At 48.2% G+C, this 21,469-nt stretch overlaps 1 protein-coding gene across 1 annotated transcript in view; it reads left to right on the top strand.

Moving 5' to 3' along the window:
- The window catches only part of NEK9 (NIMA related kinase 9), a 341,543-nt gene that overhangs the window by 30,020 nt on the left and 290,054 nt on the right, over nucleotides 1-21,469 (top strand). The window contains exon 5 of the mRNA XM_086937511.1: nucleotides 21,184-21,289. Coding sequence (XP_086793637.1) covers nucleotides 21,184-21,289 — 106 coding nt within the window. The remainder of the gene's footprint in view (nucleotides 1-21,183; nucleotides 21,290-21,469) is intronic.

Genomic DNA, 21,469 nt, shown 5'->3' with positions numbered 1-21,469 from the left:
TCTTAGACCAGAGGGGAAACTGGAAGATGTAAGCTCTTTAAAGAACTTGGTGGGCATAGCATTGTTGAAATGGTTTGAGTTTTTTTTTATTTTTATAAACTGTTATTTATTGATCAGAAAGAGCATCGGTGCAAATAACATACAATCATATTGACATTTCCACAATTGAGAACAAGACATTGGCATCGTCCAAATACATATAGCGTACAGTGTATGTCATACATTCGCTACCTCCGGGGGGTCCCCAAGTATACCTAGTGCACATATTAGAACCAGAACCATTCCCTCCTAACCTTGGTGCTATGTTGGGGGCACGCAGTTATCGATGTGTCACACCGCCGGTAGGAGGTGCCCAGTGTCATTCATATGGCAGACCATTAACTCTTGTATCTCTTGTCGTATTTCCACTGGTATTTGTTCCATTTCTCCCATTTATGATCCCATTTCACGGGGCATCCTCGTCATTTGAAAACCGTTCTTTTCAGCTATCATGTTCGTTCATATCTTTAACCCAGTCTGATGCTAACGGACTAGTGTCCCGCTGTAGGAGAGTAGGATCTGCTTACTATGGTTACCCCCCCTTTTTGCTGGTGTTTCACTGTTTTTCGACTTTAGTGTGGCTGGGGCCCTGCTAACCAATACCCCAGCCTAGGTGCTTCCTCTCTAAATTGATTGCATGTACTTTAGGTACACTCCAGATTGGTTACTGGGTTACCCTTGTGAGTCCCTAGTATATGGTACCTTGGGTACCAAGGGCATAGGTACCCCAGAGGCCTACCAGGGGCTGAAGCATGTATTATGCCACCCCTGGGAAGCCTTCCAAAATGGCACCACAGGTCTGCTACTGCAGCCTGGGTAAGGTGGTGCATGCACCCCTTACTAAGATATAGGTTACCTATATCTACCTTAAATCACTGACGCATATAAACCTATGGCAAGCCTTATCAATCCTGAAGGCAGAGTGCTTGGTTTTGTGTGAGAGGGTGCCCAAGCATAAGCTGAGCCCCTCTGCAGCTTTCGGAACCTATTTTCTGAGGCTGTTCTGTGATGCAGCCAGGCCATATACTCTTAAGTATATTTAAGTGCATTTTAACCTTAGGGTAAATGCTAACTTTGGAATGGCTGCATGGAAACATGTCATGTTTGGTGCCAAACACTTAAGAATCCTACCCCCCCCACCAGTCCTGGCGGCGGGGGTAGAATTCCACCCTTCTAGAGGGAGAAGACATGTACACACTTACCTGACCGGTAATAGTTTAAAAGAGCCCCAGCATCACAAAATGGATGCTGCAGCCACAAACACGAGTCTGACCTCCTGCTGCTGGATGAAACTCCGGCAGGGGAGGCCTGGACAATAGGTTTCGTGTCACAGGGAGGTGCAACCACCTCCCAGACAGGCTTTAGTGTATTGGGGCTGGGTGGGTGCATTCATAGAATGCTTTTAAGACAGTGCTGGGGGCACACTTGGTGTCCCTGTGCATACCCCATCAAACCAGTTGCAGGGGCGCTCAGCCCCTGCTCTGGCGTGAAACTGGACAAAGGGGAAGGGGTGTAACCACCCCCAACCTGGATCCTCCCATAGGTGGAACCCTGGAGTAAGTCCAACCCCTAAACTTAGTATAAGTATAGGAACCCAGTCCTTAGGACTTTAGATTCTCCAGTATTAGGGTTGTCTTTCATAGATTCACATGCTTGAATAATCCCGGTCGTCGAAGTGGGAGTCCCACGGTAAATAAAATAGCAATAATGCTAATATATATATATATATATATATAATATATATATATATAATCATAATAAAACAGATAAAATATATACTGAAAAAACCTCAACAAAGGTTCCCACATAGGAATGCATTAGAGAGAAAAAACTAATTTGCAACATATCAGTGTCATTATGTTAGTCCAAACTGCAGCCAATCAGGCTCAAGCACCCTCTAGAACCTTCTCAGAAGCTCAAGCCCTCAGATTTTCTACCGCACGTCGTGTGAAGGGAGTCTCCCTGAGCTCTGCTCAGTTTTCTTCATATCTACTCTTCTACTCAGTGTTTTCTCAAGATGTCAAGTAAGAAGTCTTTATTTAGACCATGCTCTTCCTGTGGGAAACTGCGTTTATTTGAAAAGGACCCCCACCAAAAGTGTATCTACTGCTTGTATCCAGAACACAAGGTGGCTGACTGTAAGTTCTGTAGAACTTTCCCTCCTAAGACCCTCAGAGACAGGGTGGGTCGTCTTCTGTTATGGCTGAAGCGCCTTCAAGATAAGGACGCAGTTTTATCAGACGCAGAAAGTTTCAAGTCAGGTCCTTCTTCTGTGGCTTCCAAGCGTGGCAGTGTTCAGGAGTTACCATCTCCTTTTCTGAAGAAGAAAAAGCTGGCCTTGACTGTAGCTACAGTAAATCCTACTGCTACTATGACTGCTGTGTCCACGCCCACGAGACGTGGCTCTCAGGCGTCTTTTCCAGCCTCTATAAGTGTGGTCACACTTATTACGCCGCGGTCGTCGATGGGCTCGTCGACTACCATTCCATCGACGAGATTGGCTACTGTGGCTTCGTCGACCACTACGGTCACAACGACGTCGGCGGCGTCGTCGTCGTCTTTGGCGAGGTTATCGTCGACGGCTTTCACGACTACGAAAGCCTCTACCTCTCCAGTCTCGTCGACGATCCCTATTATATCGTCGACGAAGAAGCCAACGTCGACGAAGTCATCGTCGACGATTCCGTCGACGTCGAAGAATCCGTCGACGGCTAAGCTTCCGTCGGCGACGACTCCGTCGTCGAAGATCCCGTTGACGTCGAAGATCCCATCGACGTCGAAGACACTGTCGACGTCGAAGACCTCGTCGACCAGCTCGTCGGCGGCCACTTCGTCGACGGCGAAGTTTTCATCCAAGGATTCGACGACGATCCCGTCGACGATGCCAACGTCGACGGTAGTATCAAAGCCTTCAATGTCAACAAATGCCTCCAAAACATCGTCGGGATCACAGCCAAAGGACGCTAGATCCACTTCAGGTGCACTGTCCTTCGCCAACATGCCTTTAGTGCCCTTGGACACATCAGGCCCTGCAGTTGTTGCGGAGGTTTCTGTCACCAATGTGGAGAATTCTGCTCACCACCTGCCGACTCCTACTCTACAGCCACCTTCTCCTTTATTCGTATCGGACCATGAAACGGAATCGGTTCCGGACGAAACTATTTATGGTGATGCTCAAAGTCCGTCTGACTTGATAATCAAATGTCAGGACACTAGTTCTGAAGAGGACGAGGATGAGGCTGTAGACCAGCACGAGGAACAATCTGTACAGGTTCCTATGGCGACTTTTCCAGCGACATTATTTTCCAACCTCCAACATATGTTGGATGATTATAATATAAGATTTCCGCCTACCCCCCAGGGTACTCCGGGACATGTTGCCTCTGACACCGCACTCTCTTTTCAGCCTCAGCAAACTCCTCCTAGGCTGACTGCTCCATCAGAAGATCCGCGTACAGTTCTCCCCATTAATTCACAACAAGATGTGGACGAGGATTCGGAGCCAGAAAGAGAGGAAGGGGAGGTTAATCAGGATACGGATGAAGAACAAGATCCATATTTGGCGGAATTTGATGACTATCGAATGCAGACTCCCTCGCCAAAACAGGGCGATTCCAGTGATTCACCTCCGGTGGACATCGCTAGCTTCCATAAATTGATGGATAAAGCAGCAGACCGCTTAAAGTTACCTAGAGTGCAGCGGGAAGAAGACTGTTTTCTTTATGATTTCAAGAACCAGCCTTATAAGCAAGTTCATACCAATCATCGAGTTTGTATGGAAGGAGGGACAAAAAATCATGCAGGCTCCTAACTCCTTGCCTGCTCAAATACCTCGATTGGAAAAGAAATATAAGGCTCCAACGGGCTCGCCTGCTTGTTTACTCTCGCATCCTAAGCCAGACTCCGTAGAGACTCAGGCAGCGCAACGTCGCGCACGTAACCCGGCAGCTCCTATCACTTCCCCTCCTGATAGAGAGGGTCGACGTTTGGACGCAATAGGGAAAAAGTTTTCGTCCATGGCGTCTACTTCAGCACGTGCCGCTAATGCTCTGGCCATATTACGTCGTTTTGACCGTCAAATGTGGTCAGGCATTTCCGCGCTGATTGCGCAACTTCCGGAAACATCCAGAGCGGAAGCGCACCAGATCCTTCAGGATGGGCAAAGAGCATCGGAAGAAATAATTGACTGTGCTGTCGACGTGGCGGGTACTGCCTTCCGTATTCTTGCCAGTGCTGCGGCGCTTCGACGCCAGGGTTGGCTGAAATCCACGTCGTTCCGGCAAGAGGTTCAGTCAAAAATACTTGACATGCCATATGACGGAGAATCTTTGTTTGGTTCTCACATCGATGAATCATTGGAAACCATAAAGAAGGATACCGATACGGCTAAGTCGCTTGGGGCCTTACAGTTCAAGAAGCAGCCTTTTCGTGGAGCGCGTGGACGGGGCACCTCGTCCAATTTTTCACAAGGAGGACAATCACAGTACCGCCAGTACAATCAGGGAAATCAGCGTTACTCAAGTCAGCAATCCTCTCGTCAGCAACACTCCAAATCCTATAGAGGAAAGTCTAATTTTAGAGGATCCAACAACAACAACAAACTTCAATGACTTTCCAGTTCAGCAAAATGTTGGAGGGCGAATCTCACAGTTTTACTCCCAATGGTCTCTAATAACATCAGACCAATGGGTGTTGGACATTGTGCGCAAGGGTCACGACTTGGAGTTCACAGAGATTCTTCCTCATTCTCCGCCTTCGGGCCCGCCGCCCCCCCATCTAGAGGAACTTCAACATCAAGTTCTTCTTTTGTTAAAAAAGGGTGCAGTCGAAGTGGTTCCTGTATCTCAGCGAGGGAAAGGTTTCTATTCGAGGTTTTTCCTCATTCTAAAGAAGACGGGGGAGTGGCGTCCCATTATGGACTTGAGAGCTCTCAATCTATTTCTCAAGCAACAATCTTTCCGCATGTTAACGTTATCGGAAGTCTTGCGACTTCTCTGCAGCGGAGATTTCTTAACGACAATAGACCTGCAAGACGCCTATTTTCATGTGCCAATTATTCATCGACATCGGCGATTCTTAAGGTTCAAGGTGGGCCATGTTCACTATCAGTTCAAGGTCCTACCTTTTGGCCTCCGATCAGCTCCTCGTGTTTTCACGAAGGTTCTAGCTCCGGTCATGGCTTGTCTGCGTCTTCAGGGAGTTCAGATATTTCCTTACCTGGACGATTGTCTTCCTAAATCCCAATCCTCACTACAGTTGGCTCACGACACACGTTTGTGCCAAAACCTGTTTAGGTCTCTAGGGTTGACCATCAATGTGGAAAAGTCACACTTCACACCTCTGCGGAAAAGGAACTTCCTCGGAGCAATCCTGGACACAAACGTGTCAAAAGCGTTCGTCTCCATCGAACGGCGAGAGAAGATAGTTCGCCTGATCACAATCATCAGGTCAAAGCAGTCAGTTTCTGTGCGGATGTTAAAGTCGTTTCTGGGGATGGCATCATCGTGTATCGCACTGATCCCAAATTGCAGGTTACTTACCCGTCCTGTACAGGAGGAATTGGACCTGCAGTGGCGACAAGTGTCAGGGTCATTCAACGACCAGGCGACAGTCACGCCCCGCATGAAAGCCAGTCTGCTCTGGTGGCAACAACCAACCAATCTGGACGAAGGGGTTTCTTTCCTTGCCCAGCCTCCGGATTTGACATTGACCACGGATGCGTCCATGGAAGGCTGGGGTGCTCATCTCCTGGACCTTTCCATCAAGGGAAAGTGGACGGCGATTCAGCGAGCCTGGCATATCAACAGACTGGAGTTGATGGCAATCTTCTTGGCGCTCAAAGCATTCTTGCCCGTGGTGCAGGGGGAATCGGTGCTGGTTCAAACAGACATTTCACCAGCATGCACTACATGAACAAACAGGGCGGCACGAAATCTCAGCCTCTGTCTCGTCTGGCTCAAAGAATCTGGGAATGGGCTCTTCGTCACAACATCTCTTTGACGGCAGTTCATCTGCCGGGGGCATCCAACATACTGGCAGATTCCCTGAGCAGGTCTGCATCATCCACTCACGAATGGGAGTTGCATCAACCGACTCTAGACCTGGTGTTCCGCCGATGGGGTCATCCCAACATAGACCTCTTTGCAACCCCAGTGAATCGGAAGTGCCACACTTTCGCCAGTTGGCATCCTCATCCACATTCCAGCGGCAATGCCCTACTCATGGATTGGAGCGGACTGTTTGCTTATGCGTTTCCACCGATCCCATTGGTACCAAGAACATTGTGGAAGATGCGCAGGCAACCCTGCCGCGTGATTCTCATCGCCCCTCGTTGGCCCAGGCAGGCTTGGTTTTCAGAACTCCTTCTAATGTCACAATGCAAACCCATTCATCTGCATCCACGTCCGGACCTCCTGACGATGGACGACGGTCAAATTTGCCATCCAGACCCGTCGACGCTTCAATTGTCGGCATGGAACCTGAGTACGTTGAATTTGCCTCCTTAACTATGCCCCAAGAATGTAGAGACATTCTAGCGTCTGCTAGGGCTCCATCAACCATCAAAACATATAAGTTAAAATGGAAGCGTTTCTGTCATTGGTGCGCTGCCTCCAATATTCATCCAATTCATTCCACTCCGGAGCAACTTTTGCCGTTCTTTCTGAGCCTCGCTCAGTCTGGTCTCTCTCATGCCACCTTGAGAGTTTTCCTGGCAGCTATTTCACGCTACCGCCATGATGGCTCAACATCTCTCTGTTCATCCTGGATCATCCGGCAGTTCTTTAAAGGTCTTTTCAGAAAGTTTCTTCCGTTAAGGCGCCCTCCTCCGGCATGGCACCTCAACGTAGTACTGTCACAACTTATGAAGCCTCCATTTGAGCCGATTCACCGAGCACAAATCAAGTTTCTTACCTGGAAGGTTGCTTTACTTTTGGCCTTAACATCGTCTCGTCGTGTAAGTGACCTTCACGCTTTTACCATCAAGCCTCCGTATTTACAGTTTAAGCCCGATGGAGTGTCACTTCGTACCAATCCTACGTTTCTACCAAAAGTACCAACTGATTTCCATTTGAACGAACCTGTCTTCTTAAAGACTTTTTTCCCGGATCCTAAATCTCCGGCAGAACAACGACTACATTCTTTAGACATCAAGCGTTGTCTAAAGTTCTACATTTCAAGGACAGCCCCTTTCCGTAAATCGGATCAGCTATTTATAGCATATGGACTGCTGCGGAAGGGGCATTCAGTGACTAAACAAACAGTTGCAAGATGGCTCTCTTCAGCCATATCCTTTTGTCACCAGCAAGCTGGCAGGCCTTTACCGAGTCCAGTGAAGGCACATTCAACAAGAGCGATGGCATCATCCACCGCGTTGTTTGCGGGGGTGCCTCTACACCAGATTTGTCGGGCAGTGACATGGTCCAGCAGGCACACCTTTACCAGACATTATTGTTTGGAAGCTGTCAACGAAGCGGATACCGCAGTGGGGCAAGCAGTGCTTCGTCATCTTTTCAAATAAGGTGAGCCTCTGTTCCCTCCTCCATTTCTTTGAGATTGCCTATGCTTTAAGCTATGTGTTGTTCTTTTCAAGTGTTCAGATGTACTGCAATCTCAGCTCTAGGAGGTTACTGCTATCTATTCTATTCAAGCATGTGAATCTATGAAAGACACCCCTAATACTGGAGAAGAACAATTGTTACTTACCTGTAAACAGGTGGTTCTCCAGTATTGGTGTCTTTCATAGATTCACATGCGACCCACCCATCCTCCCCTCAGAGGCTCTTCTTCTCCTCATGTGCTATTGTTACTAGTGCTACGAAAATCTGAGGGCTTGAGCTTCTGAGGAGAAGGTTCTAGAGGGTGCTTGAGCCTGATTGGCTGCAGTTTGGACTAACATAATGACACTGATATGTTGAAAATGAGTTTTTTCTCTCTAATGCATTCCTATGTAGGCACCTTTGTTGAGGTTTTTTCAGTATATATTTTATCTGTTTTATTATTTATTATGATATTATATATATATGTATATATATATATTAGCATTATTGCTATTTTATTTACCGTGGGACTCCCACTTCGACGACGGGGAATATTCAAGCATGTGAATCTATGAAAGACACCAATACTGGAGAACCACCTGTTTACAGGTAAGTAACAATTGTTCTTACCATGGATAAAGCTCTGCAACATATATCCTGAAACTTCGACATTCTATTTCGACTAGAAGACGAAAGGATCTCCCTTGGGGTCAAGGAGTGACTCCCCTGCTCAAACAGGCACCAACAAAGCTGGTCTGTATTTCCAAGGCTCCTGACGGATCCCGAAGGTTTTGCGACTCAAGACACGGACTTCCAGACATCTCAGAGGCCGACACGAGATCACAGCAAAGCTGAGACCGGCAGCCCTCACGAGAGACGTGGGACCGGAACTCCTGAACACCGTGCACATTTGCTAGTGCACCCACTTCCCGAGCTTTCCCGAAGTCCTGCATTGTGCTACTTATAATCCAAGCCCCGAGCATCCTTTTGCACAGAAGATTGTGGGCCTACACTCCACGAGTGTTCCTTGGGCCCGCTTCTAGCATTTCCACCCGAGGCTCCTTCGCGATCCCTGGTCCGTTGACTGGTGGGCCTCCTCGAAGGTAACTCTTTTGTTTCTTGGGCTTTCCTGGTTGCTCCAGACAGGCTCTGACTCCCCTCCAAAGGGTGAGTCCCTCAGACCTTGCTAGTCTGCTCCGAAGCCAATCTTTGCCTTCTGCGTGGGTTGCTGTTGCCAAGGTTTGTTGCGTCAAATCCGGATACCGACGCTGCAGCACTCGACATCCTTCGTGGGACAGCTCGAATCCAGCTCCTGGTTGTCGTCGATGCCTCCTGGTCCTCGTGGCTGAAGTCAAGCTTCACCTCCTGCACCTGAAATCACCCGACATGGTGGGCATCTGCTCATTGCCTTCCTGGTCACTGGCTTGTGACCCAGACTCTGTCCCCTCTGCTTACAGGTTCTTCAGATCTCCGATCGACCCTTGGATCCATCCGGACACTTTCCACTTGGTCGCCTGCAGCACTTTACCACCGCTCGCCATAGAAAACGACGACGAAACCCGACCCGAAAAGACACCTATGCACCCAGCAACCCTGGGTGAGGTAACTCTAGTACTCCGGTGCTCCCATGGGTATTGACTCTAGAACTACCTAGTTCTAAATGGGTTTGCTCCTAGCCCACTTCTAAGTGTCCCTAATCTTTAAAATTCTAAACGCAACTTTCTCCATAGAAGTCGATTGTGATTCGCGGCTGTGTTTAGACACTGCATGCATCCCCCTTGGGTCTCTCGTGTCACTACCTTGGATAGTTCCTGGTTGCCCCAGCGGTTCTACAGGCCCTAGGCCTTGCCTCTATGACTGTCGTGGTACTTATAAGACTTTCTTAGTATATGGTTTGGTACGGCCCTAGGGCTAACTATATATTGTGCTAATTTACTGTGTGCTAAATAAGTTTTTGCTTTTGCTTCTAGCCTCCTAAAGAGACTAGAGGGATGTGTTTAGAATATATATATATATATATATATATATATATATATATATATATATATATATATATATATATATATATACACACACACACACTTGGTGTGGTTCTCCTTTCATTTGGTCATTCACAAGATTATAGACCGGTAAAACAAACTGCTTTACATTCCTTCAAGACTTAGCCTGAAGGCTGCACTCCACAGCTACCACTAGGATAGCTTTCTATAAAGGTTGTCTTTAAACCTACCATTAATGAGGGTCGTTTGGACTGGTGCAAGGTGCCCACTAGAATAGTGGACAGCATATGCCAGGGCAACTTCTCACACCCGCCCCCATTTCTGTGCAATATTAATCTTCACAATCATCCATCCCATTTCAGCCCAATATTGTTCCATCTGTGAGAGGTCGGTCGCATCCCATATGTTGAGGAGGCAGACTTTAGGAGAGGGATGCAGTGGCTTATCACATGTTCTGGCCAGTTTGAGTGTCACCCTTGCCCAATAGTTTTGTACATGTGGACATTCCCAAAGTATATGTAGGAAAGTACCAACTTGGTTGCAGTGACGAAGATGGAGCGGATCTGTTCGCCTCTTCAGGCGGAACAGTAATTGAGCATCAAAATATACACAATGTAGTATTTTAAGCTGTACAAGGCGAAGACGCATTGGGATTGCTACCGCTCGAGGAGAGGCAAGGGCGTCCCTCCAGTCGTCGTCATCTATTTCCCCCAAGTCAAGTTCCCAATTTGTGCGTACTATATACATGGGATCAGTACAACTGTTTACCAGTTTTTTATATGTTAGATAGTTAGATTTACGTTCCATAGGATCCAGTAATAACCGATCCTCGAGAGGAGAGGAATCCGGGAGAGGGGTTCCCTTCGGTAAGGCCGCAGAGACAGTGTGTCGGATTTGAAGATATCTAAACGTCTGAGGGCGTGAGGTGGTATTTAGTCTGGAGGTCAGCGAATGTAGCCAGTATCCCCTTCACTCATATGTCTCCCACTGTAGAGATCCCAATAATGTCCCACTTATCAAATCCAGGGCAGCGGCTGAGACTACCCACGATATCTGGTTCCCATAACAGAATTGTTTTCGTTAAGTGATTGTGCCACCCCAGTCTCCACGTAATTCTGTGACAAATTTCAACCGTGCGAGCCATGGGGCCTGTTAAGTGAAGCCTACGGGGGTTGGTATACAACGCCCTCTTATAGCCCCCTCTACCCATGAGCCAGTGGTCTGTGCGGCAGTTGGGATCGTCTTTGGGTCTGAAAACCCAATTATTAATTGCCATCAGTTGGGGTGCCTGATAGTAAAGCTGTATATCAGGTAGTCCTATCCCCCTGTCTTACCATCCCATGGTGAGTTTGTTAGAAATGGTTTGAGTTTTAATGCAGTTATGTAGTTGAAGAGCTCAACATAGTTTGGTAGTATAAAGGAATTCCATGATGCACCCTTTTTTTTTTTTTTTTTTTTTTTTTTTGGAAGACCTTTATTGATAGAAAATCGCAGATACAACTCAGCAAAGAGCCCGAGGGCTCACAGATACAGTACATTGCAACATAGTAAAGCGCAAAGGATCCGTTACAGAAATACTGAGGTCTAATTTTTAAAAGTTTTTTCTGAAGGATAGACAGGAGCAGGATATCGCAGTACAACAAGTTGGTTCCGGCCTCGTACGATCATGATAGACAAATACACAATGTAATGAAATGCCAGAATCGCTGCGTACCACCCAGAAGATAAACGTCTAAACCCAGAAAAGAAAGAAAAAGAAAAAGAATAGAAGGCCCATAGAACCAAAAAATAAAAACAAAAAAAACCCCCATCCACCCCCCACCCTGCACCCCTGCAGCTGGCTACGGCCTACCCCCCCCCCTAGCAGTGTGCCTGTCGCCCAATAAAAGGAGTCCCGAAATATAGAGAGTAAGAAAAGGGTCCTAATCTAAAACTCTCAGTAAATAAAGAAAGGTGGGGAGGAGCCCACCACCCGTCCCCCGGCTCCACCCTCCCGTAAGGCCAGTAACAGCACAAAGTGTGATGTCCGGTGATGGTAAGCATTACAATCAAAAGAAATTGGAAGCACAAAAGCAGCACATAGCGCAGTCAAAGGTAGCAACACACAACCCACATGTCCAGGGCAGCAACAAGGAAACTGCTAAACCACGAGCACAAGCGCACACCCCTGACCCATTCTCTCTTCTCCACCACTTCGAACTATGGAAATCCAAATGGAAGCCGTCCCTCGACTGCACCCTCCCGCAAATACAATATGAACACAAGGTAGGTAGTCCGGTGACACGAAACAGTTCGTAGCAAAACAGTGTAGAGCACGAAGTCAACACACCGCACCATCAGAGATAACAGCTCGCCACCCATCTGCCACGGTCAATAACTAGGAATCTGCCAGTTCGTAGGAAGAAGCGTTTATCCCTGTCCCGTTTTCTCCTTACCGCCGCTGCACACCAATGCAACCGAGGAAGACGTGTTCGGTAGTCCAAAAGTGTCACTGCGGTATAAACACCCAGACGTGTCAAGCACAAGTAAATCCAGTGATCCCAGGGAGGGTACAAAGTACACCATCTTCGCTTTGTGGAACATAACCGGGTCAGGGAAGATGATCTCAATGTCTAGCTCCTTCTGGGGCGGATCTCGGGGAACAGCGAGCACGACGCGGGGAGAAAACTCCCGGCGCGATAAAAACCCTGGAGGCACACGTCGTCTCGGGAGATCACCATCCGCAGCAGGAATCATTACGAGGCTCGGGATCCCAAAGCCGCCACTGTCGCATAAGGCAGCCATCTTGTCACAGGCAGTCGTGGAGCGAGGAGAGACGCTGCGACCCAGCGAGTCAGCCATTTTCACGTGACCCGATACACTCCGCATGTCGTCCATCTTGTTGACCAGGGTGCAAACAGAGTGTACCATATCGTGGTGAAGGGAAAGAACAGCAGCAAGTAAAGCACCATAGCCCTGAGCATTATCACGTACCCTTCCAGACATGTCTCCCCGCTCAACACGACCGTGAACACAAGTTGTACCCGACTCCTCAAGATGCATTATGATGTGCCTTTCACAGTATCAGGCAGAGACACTCCAAATCGGATCGGGCTGCGCACCATAGGGCATCAGGTTTCCGCGTCGCGGGGAACGGCTGACAGAGCCAGGATGTGGCCATAAGCATAGTCCACCCAAGACATCGTCCTGTTAGATGTCGAATGCTCGGTAAATTCGGGAGCTCCCCGCCGTTAGCGGGAAAGTGCGCGGGCAGAACTTTGGCAAACAACAGTCCGGGTTCCTATGGTCGCATAATTTCCGCAATCAGGTCGCCAGGCTCGCTTGTCTCTGCGCCAGTGATGCAGTGGGGCATAGGTTGCAAGTTCGGCTGCCCCTCGGTAAAGTCCCGACCAATACCCCTTGGTCGCCAAAGCCCGATGTTGTGAGCCTGGCGGCCGGCCTCGATGTCCACTCGAGGTCCCGGTCTCAGGGCCGCCAGCTGCGCTCAAGCGTTTCTCCCACTTGGAGGGAAGCGAAAGCCCCAGGATTTCGCAGCAGGTCGTCTGAGCACATCCGCTGTCACAATCTGCCGCTTCGGTGCAGGATCTCCGGCAGGATAGTCTCAGAGGAGGAGATGGTCCTCGGAGCCGAGGGACTACACGTCCGACCTGGACGCCATCTTGGCTCCTCCCCTGATGCACCCTTTTTTGTAGTCCAATCCACAGAGCCAGCAAGAGGTGTATTCTCAGGAGGAAGTAATGTAGACGGTTTGGACTGAGACTGATCATTCATGTCGGGCAAGGAGATTTGCAGTTCTAGTTCAATCTTTCTTGTTTTTTCAATGAAGTGCTGAGAACTCCTCACCGTTAGGGAGTGATCATTTTGTGCTGAGCGTTGCTTGGCAGAGTGGTTCGTTGGTTGTTAGATGATTTTGAATAGTTTTTAGGTCTCGGCTTAGAGGGCAGAGAACTATAGCAATCATTTCAGCCGACAAAGGGAGACAAGAGCTGGGCACGCGCCCAGCATTCTGAATGGGAGAGGGAGCGACAAGAGCTGGCCACGCGCGGATTTGGTCGCGCACACGCTCACGGCGCCAGCGTCTCCGCCGCGCACCGATGACTGCTCTCATCCTGGCCGGCTTCACGGAAGGCAGCATGCTTGTCTCTTGTTTGGCTTCGGCAGCCCCCGAGGATGTCTCCATGATGCCTGAGGTGTGGTCCCTCCCGCAGTGCCCGAACGCCATGAGCCTCGGTGTCCTCCAGCACCTCCCGTGTTCCGTTCCCCCCTCCGGCGCCCCCGTCCATGCCGCTGAGCCCAGCCGGCGCAGCCGACATGGACAGCAGCACCATCAGCAAAGCCCAACCCAGGGCCGGCTCGACCGGGCCCGTGGGGGAAACTAAACCCAAGAGCGGTGAGTAGATACTTGGGCGTGTGTGTGTGGCTGGGTTGGGTGCTGGAGAATTTCTCTGGGCTGTGGGATTAGTGTATAAACATTGACGTGGGACACTCGCAGGACCTGGGTACTGGTGGGTGTGTTTGGACCTGGATACTGGTGGGTGTGTTTGGATCGCAGATAATATGGGTTGTGGGTCAGTGGATCCCAGATAATAGGTCTGTGGGTCAGTGGATCGCAGATAATAGGTCTGTGGGTCAGTGGATCGCAGATAATAGGTCTGTGGATCGCAAATAATAGGTCTGTGGGTCAGTGGATCGCAGATAATAGGTCTGTGGGTCAGTGGATCGCAGATAATAGGGGGTGTGGACCGCAGAGTGTAGGGTATGAAGCCCCGCAGTGGTCGGGGGTAGTTTAGGCTGCTGAACACTATCAAGAAGGGTACATGAGGCGTGTAGGGTTTGGGATGCACAGTAACATTTTAGCTACAAGTTATACATACAATTATCTGAGCACTGATCATACCAAACACCCTGAAACAAAAATGTCTGTTGAAGTTGGTAACTTTTTTTTCGGATAAGGTTCACCCGCTTCCCTGTATTTAAGGCGGTGGGAGTATGGGGGCGCTTGCCTTTCAACTTCTCGATTATGTAACACAGCTGTTGTTCCTTGAGCATTTGTTTTCATTTAACTTGAAAATGAAAAAGTATATTGTTAGGCCACTCGGACGATACTATGGAAGTGTTGTGGGAAATTCAATTTTGCATATATATTGACAATTACATTTTTAAAATAAAATTTGATGAGATATGAAGTTATTGCTGTTTTAGCAATTAAATGCATTAATGTATATTTATTAATTAAATCGAAAATAAACCTTTTATAATAAAAATTATTTGCAGTATTCCGACATATCTGAGGCTGACTTTACTTTACACCCATCTCCACTCACCAACTGCCAACACCACTTGAGCACACAACCTTCACACTTCACATTCCACAGCATTGTCCTCTCATACACTTTAACACACGGCAGATGAATTTAACATGTTTCATTCAATTTGAAACCAGCATCTGCAATGTAATAGGTCTCGCATTTACGTGAGTTTGAGCTATTGGCATTGTAAATGACAATGACTTTTATTTATATTCTGGTTTTTAAAATATAAATAAGACAGCCATTTACAATGCCAATAACTTAAACTAAAGGTAAACTGAAGGTTAGACTTTGACCCTGCTATGACGTTTACCAATCACTTCAGAGATCAGTCCTCACTGCACTTTTATTCACATGAAATAATTTACAAAGTGTCTCTAAACCAAAACGCCAGTACTCCCCTGTAGAAGTAAAACTTAAACCAAGAACACAGGAAAGTGTCACACCCACCTTCTAGTTCTTTCAGTGTCCTATGACTTAAACACACTATTTAAAATGCTCTGATGTTTTGATACATAATACCGAGGAAACAATCGTGATTATTACATACAAGCTCATGCATGAGTCTAAACAATTAAGTGTGGAACAACGCACTTGCATAGTAGGGCTGCTCTTTACACTGCCACCCAACTGAATACAAAGAAACTATGTACCGTTAAACTGAAACAAACTGTATAGTAGCAGAGTTGTAACGTACTTGACGCTGCAATGCCCTCCTTTACCATTGTAAAATTCTGCATTAATGGATTCCCAGCCGGGACACTTTTAGTATCCCTCAAAGTCTTAAACGTAACTGCTCGTAGTCCTATGCATTAGCTAAGCCTTTCTTTCTTACCAAGGATAGTTGTCCTTCACAGGGCGCACCAAAGGACATATAGGCATTCACCAGTCCCACCACAGCACACCCGTCTCAGCAAGTGCTGGCTGCAGTGCATTCTCGGCTTCAGCTATCCACTGCCAGCATCGGCCTGGCACATAACCTCAAACTCCACAGTATCACTTTTTACACGGACAGCTGTTGAACACTCCCTAAACCTACGACTTAAACACTGTAACATGATCCCATCTGTCACTAAACCGTACACACCAGGAGGATCAGCCCAGGCATAACCTGGCCCTCTCCACACACTGAACATACACACTAGGCACGTGTACACAAAGGGCCCATATAGGAAATCAGTCTTCCTTGTTTCCCTTTAGAAAGATCTCAATTTATATTCACTGAAACTACGACCCTCCCCCAGCCCCTTACTTGCAGGATTCTTTTTTTTTTTTTGTAAATCATTTTATTAGTTGCAAAACAAAGAAAGAAATAGACCTATCCGGTGCCATACATTCAGACCTAATAATAAGGCGAGCAGACGTAAATACAGGATAGATACTAAGCAATGAAGAAATGGTTGAGACGCCTACGCTAATGTATGAGAACCAGGATGTGCCACAATTCAATATACGATTCACATTAAGCGCAAGCCCTCAGAGTCTGTCCATCCATAAAATCAGGATAATAAGAGAAGCATGAGCACCGGATACTGGAATACCAACAAAGTCAGGATGTTCCACCAACTATATTTATAAAAGGAAAGTGAGAGAGAATGTGAAGAAAAAGAAACCTTAAAAACAAAAATGAAGACAAAACAATAAACCCATCCCCCCACCCTGCACCACTGCATATGGCTATCGCCTAACCCCAACTAGCAGTGTGCCTGTCGCCCCAACTAACTAAATACTAAAAGTAGAAAATGGAGGAGGGCATCTTCATACATACCCCCGGTCTCCCCTCACCTCCCCTCCGCCAGAGCCAAGAATCCCCAGACTAAGGTCTCGAAATCTATTAAGTTGCAAAAACGTAACGCAACAGGGGACTCTCCAAACACCGCCCAACCTCCCGAAAGCTTCATGGTTGCAAACCCCGTGTCCAGTAATATCCGATGTCAAACTCAATCACACAGTTTCATCCTTGACCCTTTCGATCAGACATGTGAGCCCCTTCCGGACGAACTGTCGTTTCCGCAGGATAGTCAATGCACGAAAAAGCTGTAGCAAAGTTCAAACCGAGATGTATCAGAGAGATGAAAGTGTTGAGAATTCCGCTAGGTCCAAAGACTCCCCATACCGTCATGGATTCCCAAGGTTGTTTCGTCCGCCATTTTAGCGGTGCTGAAGTATAGGGGAGTGACGCAGTTTCAAACCAACAACCGTTCCCATCAAAAGTCTCCGGAAAGGGAGCATCAAATAGTCCTTCCATAGTCTGCAGCGATCGTAGGCCTGACAATCCATTTGCGGCATCAAGCTTGCTCTCATCCCCAAGAACACTGGTCAGAGGCTCCAACGCCTCCCATAGTACGGGGTCTGCTTCCTCCATCGAAGTGGCCATCTTGGGTATCTCGAGTCTTTTAGTTTCTTGTAGTGGACCAGGGTCTGGTCCCATCTGCCCAATTCCAGACAAACATGCTATCATTTTATGAATGTGGGCTTCAACGCAAACATGAAGTGACCCTATGGCTGCTAACACAGTTCGTAGTGACGGGTCACTCTCGGTCCGCTCCACAACATCTCGCTCAGTTTCGGTCATTTTTGAGTCCCCAGAGAGTCCGGTCTCCCCGGGGGGGAACAGGAGGATGCGGAACGGACGACTTCAGAGGGGGACTTATCATAGGGGACAATAACAATCCAAACTCGGCAACCGCAGGCGGAGATCCCAAACCAGCGAACGCCAGCGGGGCCCTAACTGGGCTACCGGGCCAGAGACCCCCGTCCACCGCTCCAATTGTGCGTCGTCACCCCTCCTTCGATGTTCACCAATTCAGCCAACCATCGTCCACTTCGGTCCAAGAAAATTTTTCCCACCTCGGTAGACCGGACCCTGTCGCACAACTACAGCGATGTTGTTCAACTGAAACCCGGCTGGGCTAGTACTCGAGACCCCGGCTTCCAGGCTGGTCTAGGCCGCAAACTGCCACACGACATATCTTTGTCTACCAAACTGGTAGAAATCTCGGGATTGCACCGTTAAGCTCCAGTCCGGTTCATACACACGGAGGCAGGGCGCAAAAACAGGATAAGTAACAGGATCTTCTGGCAGGAGTCGGAGGTCGGCGGAGCCGGGAGCTTACGCGGCCATCTAGTTTGCTAACGTAGCTCCTCCACTTGCAGGATTCTTAAAGGTAACACCCCATCATCCGTGTTGATTAAACCCGTGCATGACATCTCTGTGAGCTTTCACCTCACTGTCACCTCTCACTGTGTTGTAGTTCACTATTTGTGTGGATTACACCCATTGTTATTGATTGCCACTTTGCAGTCCTGCCTCACACGAATACACCAGTGGATTCCTTCTGCTTTTCAGAAACTAGAATTCCCTCACTTAAACCGTGGCTCATTTGTGCTTCTTCACTAGGCAGTATCTATTTTAAACAACAAGGGGACCCCAATTGGTATCAGCGAGGGACCTCGGGGAGCTTAATCTTATAAACACAACAGTGGTCCCTGGCAGGGAGAAGAATGCTGATGGAACCAGGAAAGCACGCCTTGCCGACTGATCCGGCCGCCCTGGTTCCAGGACCCAAGCGCGACACGGCGCTCCCGGTATTATCCGGTTTTTAAGGCACGAGCGGATCCGAGATACCAACCATCTCCCGCCATTGGACCCTCGGAAACTAATTTACTGGCAAACGCGGACACGAGATACTAACCTCTCCCGCCCTGGACCCTCGTAAACTGAATTACCGGCTAAAGAGGCTAGTAACTAAAAAAGGCAACCATTGCTTTGTCCTGATGATGGACCCCATCATTTAGCAAGGGGGTCCGAAACGTCGTCGACCCACTGTGTACCATATACCTGTGAAATTTACAATACAAAACTATGTAATGGTACCCAAATGTAATTCTCTGTCCAAAATTGGAACCCTACAGAGACTGTTGATTTTGCCTTGCAAGCCCTTTGTGTATGTCCTTGTCTGTGCACGGTCGTGGTTGGGTACAGGCTTGTGCCCCACGCACGTGAATTGTTGAAGGTGTTATTTTGTTTTGTATATTTTGATTTAAATATAAACCTTGAAGACCTCTGCCCGGCTGGGTATGTCTTCAATAATATAGAACTGACTGGGTCTATATTCATTTTCAATCAGCATTCTTCTCCCTGCCAGGGACCACTGTTGTGTTTATAAGTCTTCACTAGGCAGTGCACCACTTGCAAGTGCCCCAAGCCACTCTAAATCTCAGCCTCCGTGTCCAGAGCGACATAATAAAGGTGCATTAAATATGCTTTTTGGAAAAAACAAGAAAGATTAATGTATTCATACCACAGAATACGTTGTTTGCCATGTCATGTATGCATTAGTGCTTTCAGACATTAGTGGGGACAGTACTACCATCTAATTATTTCACCTCTTATTTTGCTAAAAGGGCATCACACTTCATTATCATTAGGGTAAAGGAAATCTGACCGCGTTACCCTTTGGCTGGCCACATGCTTATCCCATGGCTACCAACGATGATCATATAATGTACTACCTATGCTGCACCACATTCAAACGACTCATATGCATATAAGAACATCTTATAATAGCCCCTGGGTCCGCATTTAACCAAAGCAAATATGCTACCAGTAAAAATGAAATGAAAAAAAAGCAAGACCAATTTTTCACTCTATGCCTAGAACTTTTACTTACATTTAAGTGTGGGGTGGGGCACTCTTTACGGAGATGTATTGGCTAGGTTAAAACGGCGCATGTCTCTTCCCCCCCCCCCACCCTCACACTCACCCCGTCACCCTCACACTCACCCCGTCACCCTCACACCCCGTCACCCTCACACCCCGTCACCCTCACACCCCGTCACCCTCACACCCCGTCACCCTCACACCCCGTCACCCTCACACCCCGTCACCCTCACACCCCGTCACCCATGCTCACTCGCCCTTACAACCTCACACCCCTCTCGCCCCTCTCGCCCCTCTCGCCCCTCTCGCCCCTCTCGCCCCTCTCACCCCTCTCACCCCTCTCGCCCCTCTCGCCCCTCTCGCCCTCACAACCCTCTCACCCACCACATCACTCGGGGACACCACCACCACATTACTCGGGGACACCACCACCACCACCACATTACTCGGGGACACCACCACCACCACATTACTCGGGGACACCACCACATTACTCGGAGACACCACCTCCACATTACTTGGGGACACCACCACCACATCACTCGGGGACACCACCACCACCGCGGCACTCGGGGACACCACCGCGTCACTCGGGGACACCACCGCGTCACTCGGGGACACCACCGCGTCACTCGGGGACACCACCACCACCACTGCGTCACTCGGGCACACCACCGCGTCACTGAGAGACACCACCGCGTCACTGAGAGACACCACTCAGGGGTACCACCGCGTCACTTGGGGACACCACCACGTCACTGGGGGACCCCACCACGTCACTGGGGGACCCCACCACATCACTCGGGGACCCCACCACATCACTCGGGGACCCCACCACATCACTCGGGGACACCACCACATCACTGAGAGACACCACTCGGGGACACCACCACTCGTCACTCGGGGACACCACCACTCGTCACTCGGGGACACCACCACTCGTCACTCGGGGACACCACCACTCGTCACTCGGGGACACCACCACTCGTCACTCGGGGACACCACCACATCACTCGGGGACACCACCACATCAGCTAACCATTCACAAACAATGTTTATATACCAATTGCAAATTAAAAAAAATGTATGCAAAGCATTGTCATTTACAATGCCAGTAACTCAAACTTTAATGCTGCGAGACCTATTGCATTGTAAATGCTTCTTTAGGTCTGTTTTTGGCATTGTCAAGCTGTGACCTAAAGTGATCTGTTTTGGCGCAACGGATATGTTTGCTATACACATTCCTTGTTATCCATAGCTGTTTGAGGTTTGTTATAGACTAGGAGTTTCTCCAAGATCTCTCTACAATCTTTAATTTGCAAAAATAATTTCTTAATTTAAATATTGGAAAATAACCACTTTTTGAAAGGCTCCTTGGAAACTTTCTGTAACATTGTCCTAATGTGCAATATTGTCTCCCCCCTCATTACTGTTTTATTTTATTCTCTTCTTTAATTACTTCTAATTCAACTCTTATAATCTGCTTTTTTCCAACTCCTTTACTCATTTCTTCTCTCACCATTTCCCCACCATTTTCACCTTTTCTTTATTTACTTTACGTCCCATATGCAGTCTTAACTTTCTGCTTCCTGTGTTTCTCGCCTCTTTCCAATTCGTTTTCTCTCTTTTCACAGAGATATAAAGACCTTGAACATATTCCTGACCAAAACAAACCTGATAAAGCTGGGGGACTACGGACTGGCTAGACAGCTGTCCTCTGAGTTTTCCATGGCAGAAACGGTAAGTATTGTCCAACCTCTCTTCTTATCCCAGGCTCCAATTTGGCTGTCCAGGTGAGCCCCTGCAAAGTCCAGGTCCAGTCATTAAGAGAAGCAGGTCCCATTCATATTGAGGCTTCTGCAAAGCCAGCTGCAGAGGAATGCATGTGCTAATGTTTATGCAGCTCTTGAGTACCAGTGC

The sequence above is a fragment of the Lissotriton vulgaris genome, chromosome 9 (genome assembly GCF_964263255.1).
Source record: "Lissotriton vulgaris chromosome 9, aLisVul1.2, whole genome shotgun sequence".
In the NCBI taxonomy this organism is placed as follows: Eukaryota; Metazoa; Chordata; class Amphibia; order Caudata; family Salamandridae; genus Lissotriton; species Lissotriton vulgaris.
This window is presented reverse-complemented; position numbering and strand designations above follow the sequence as displayed.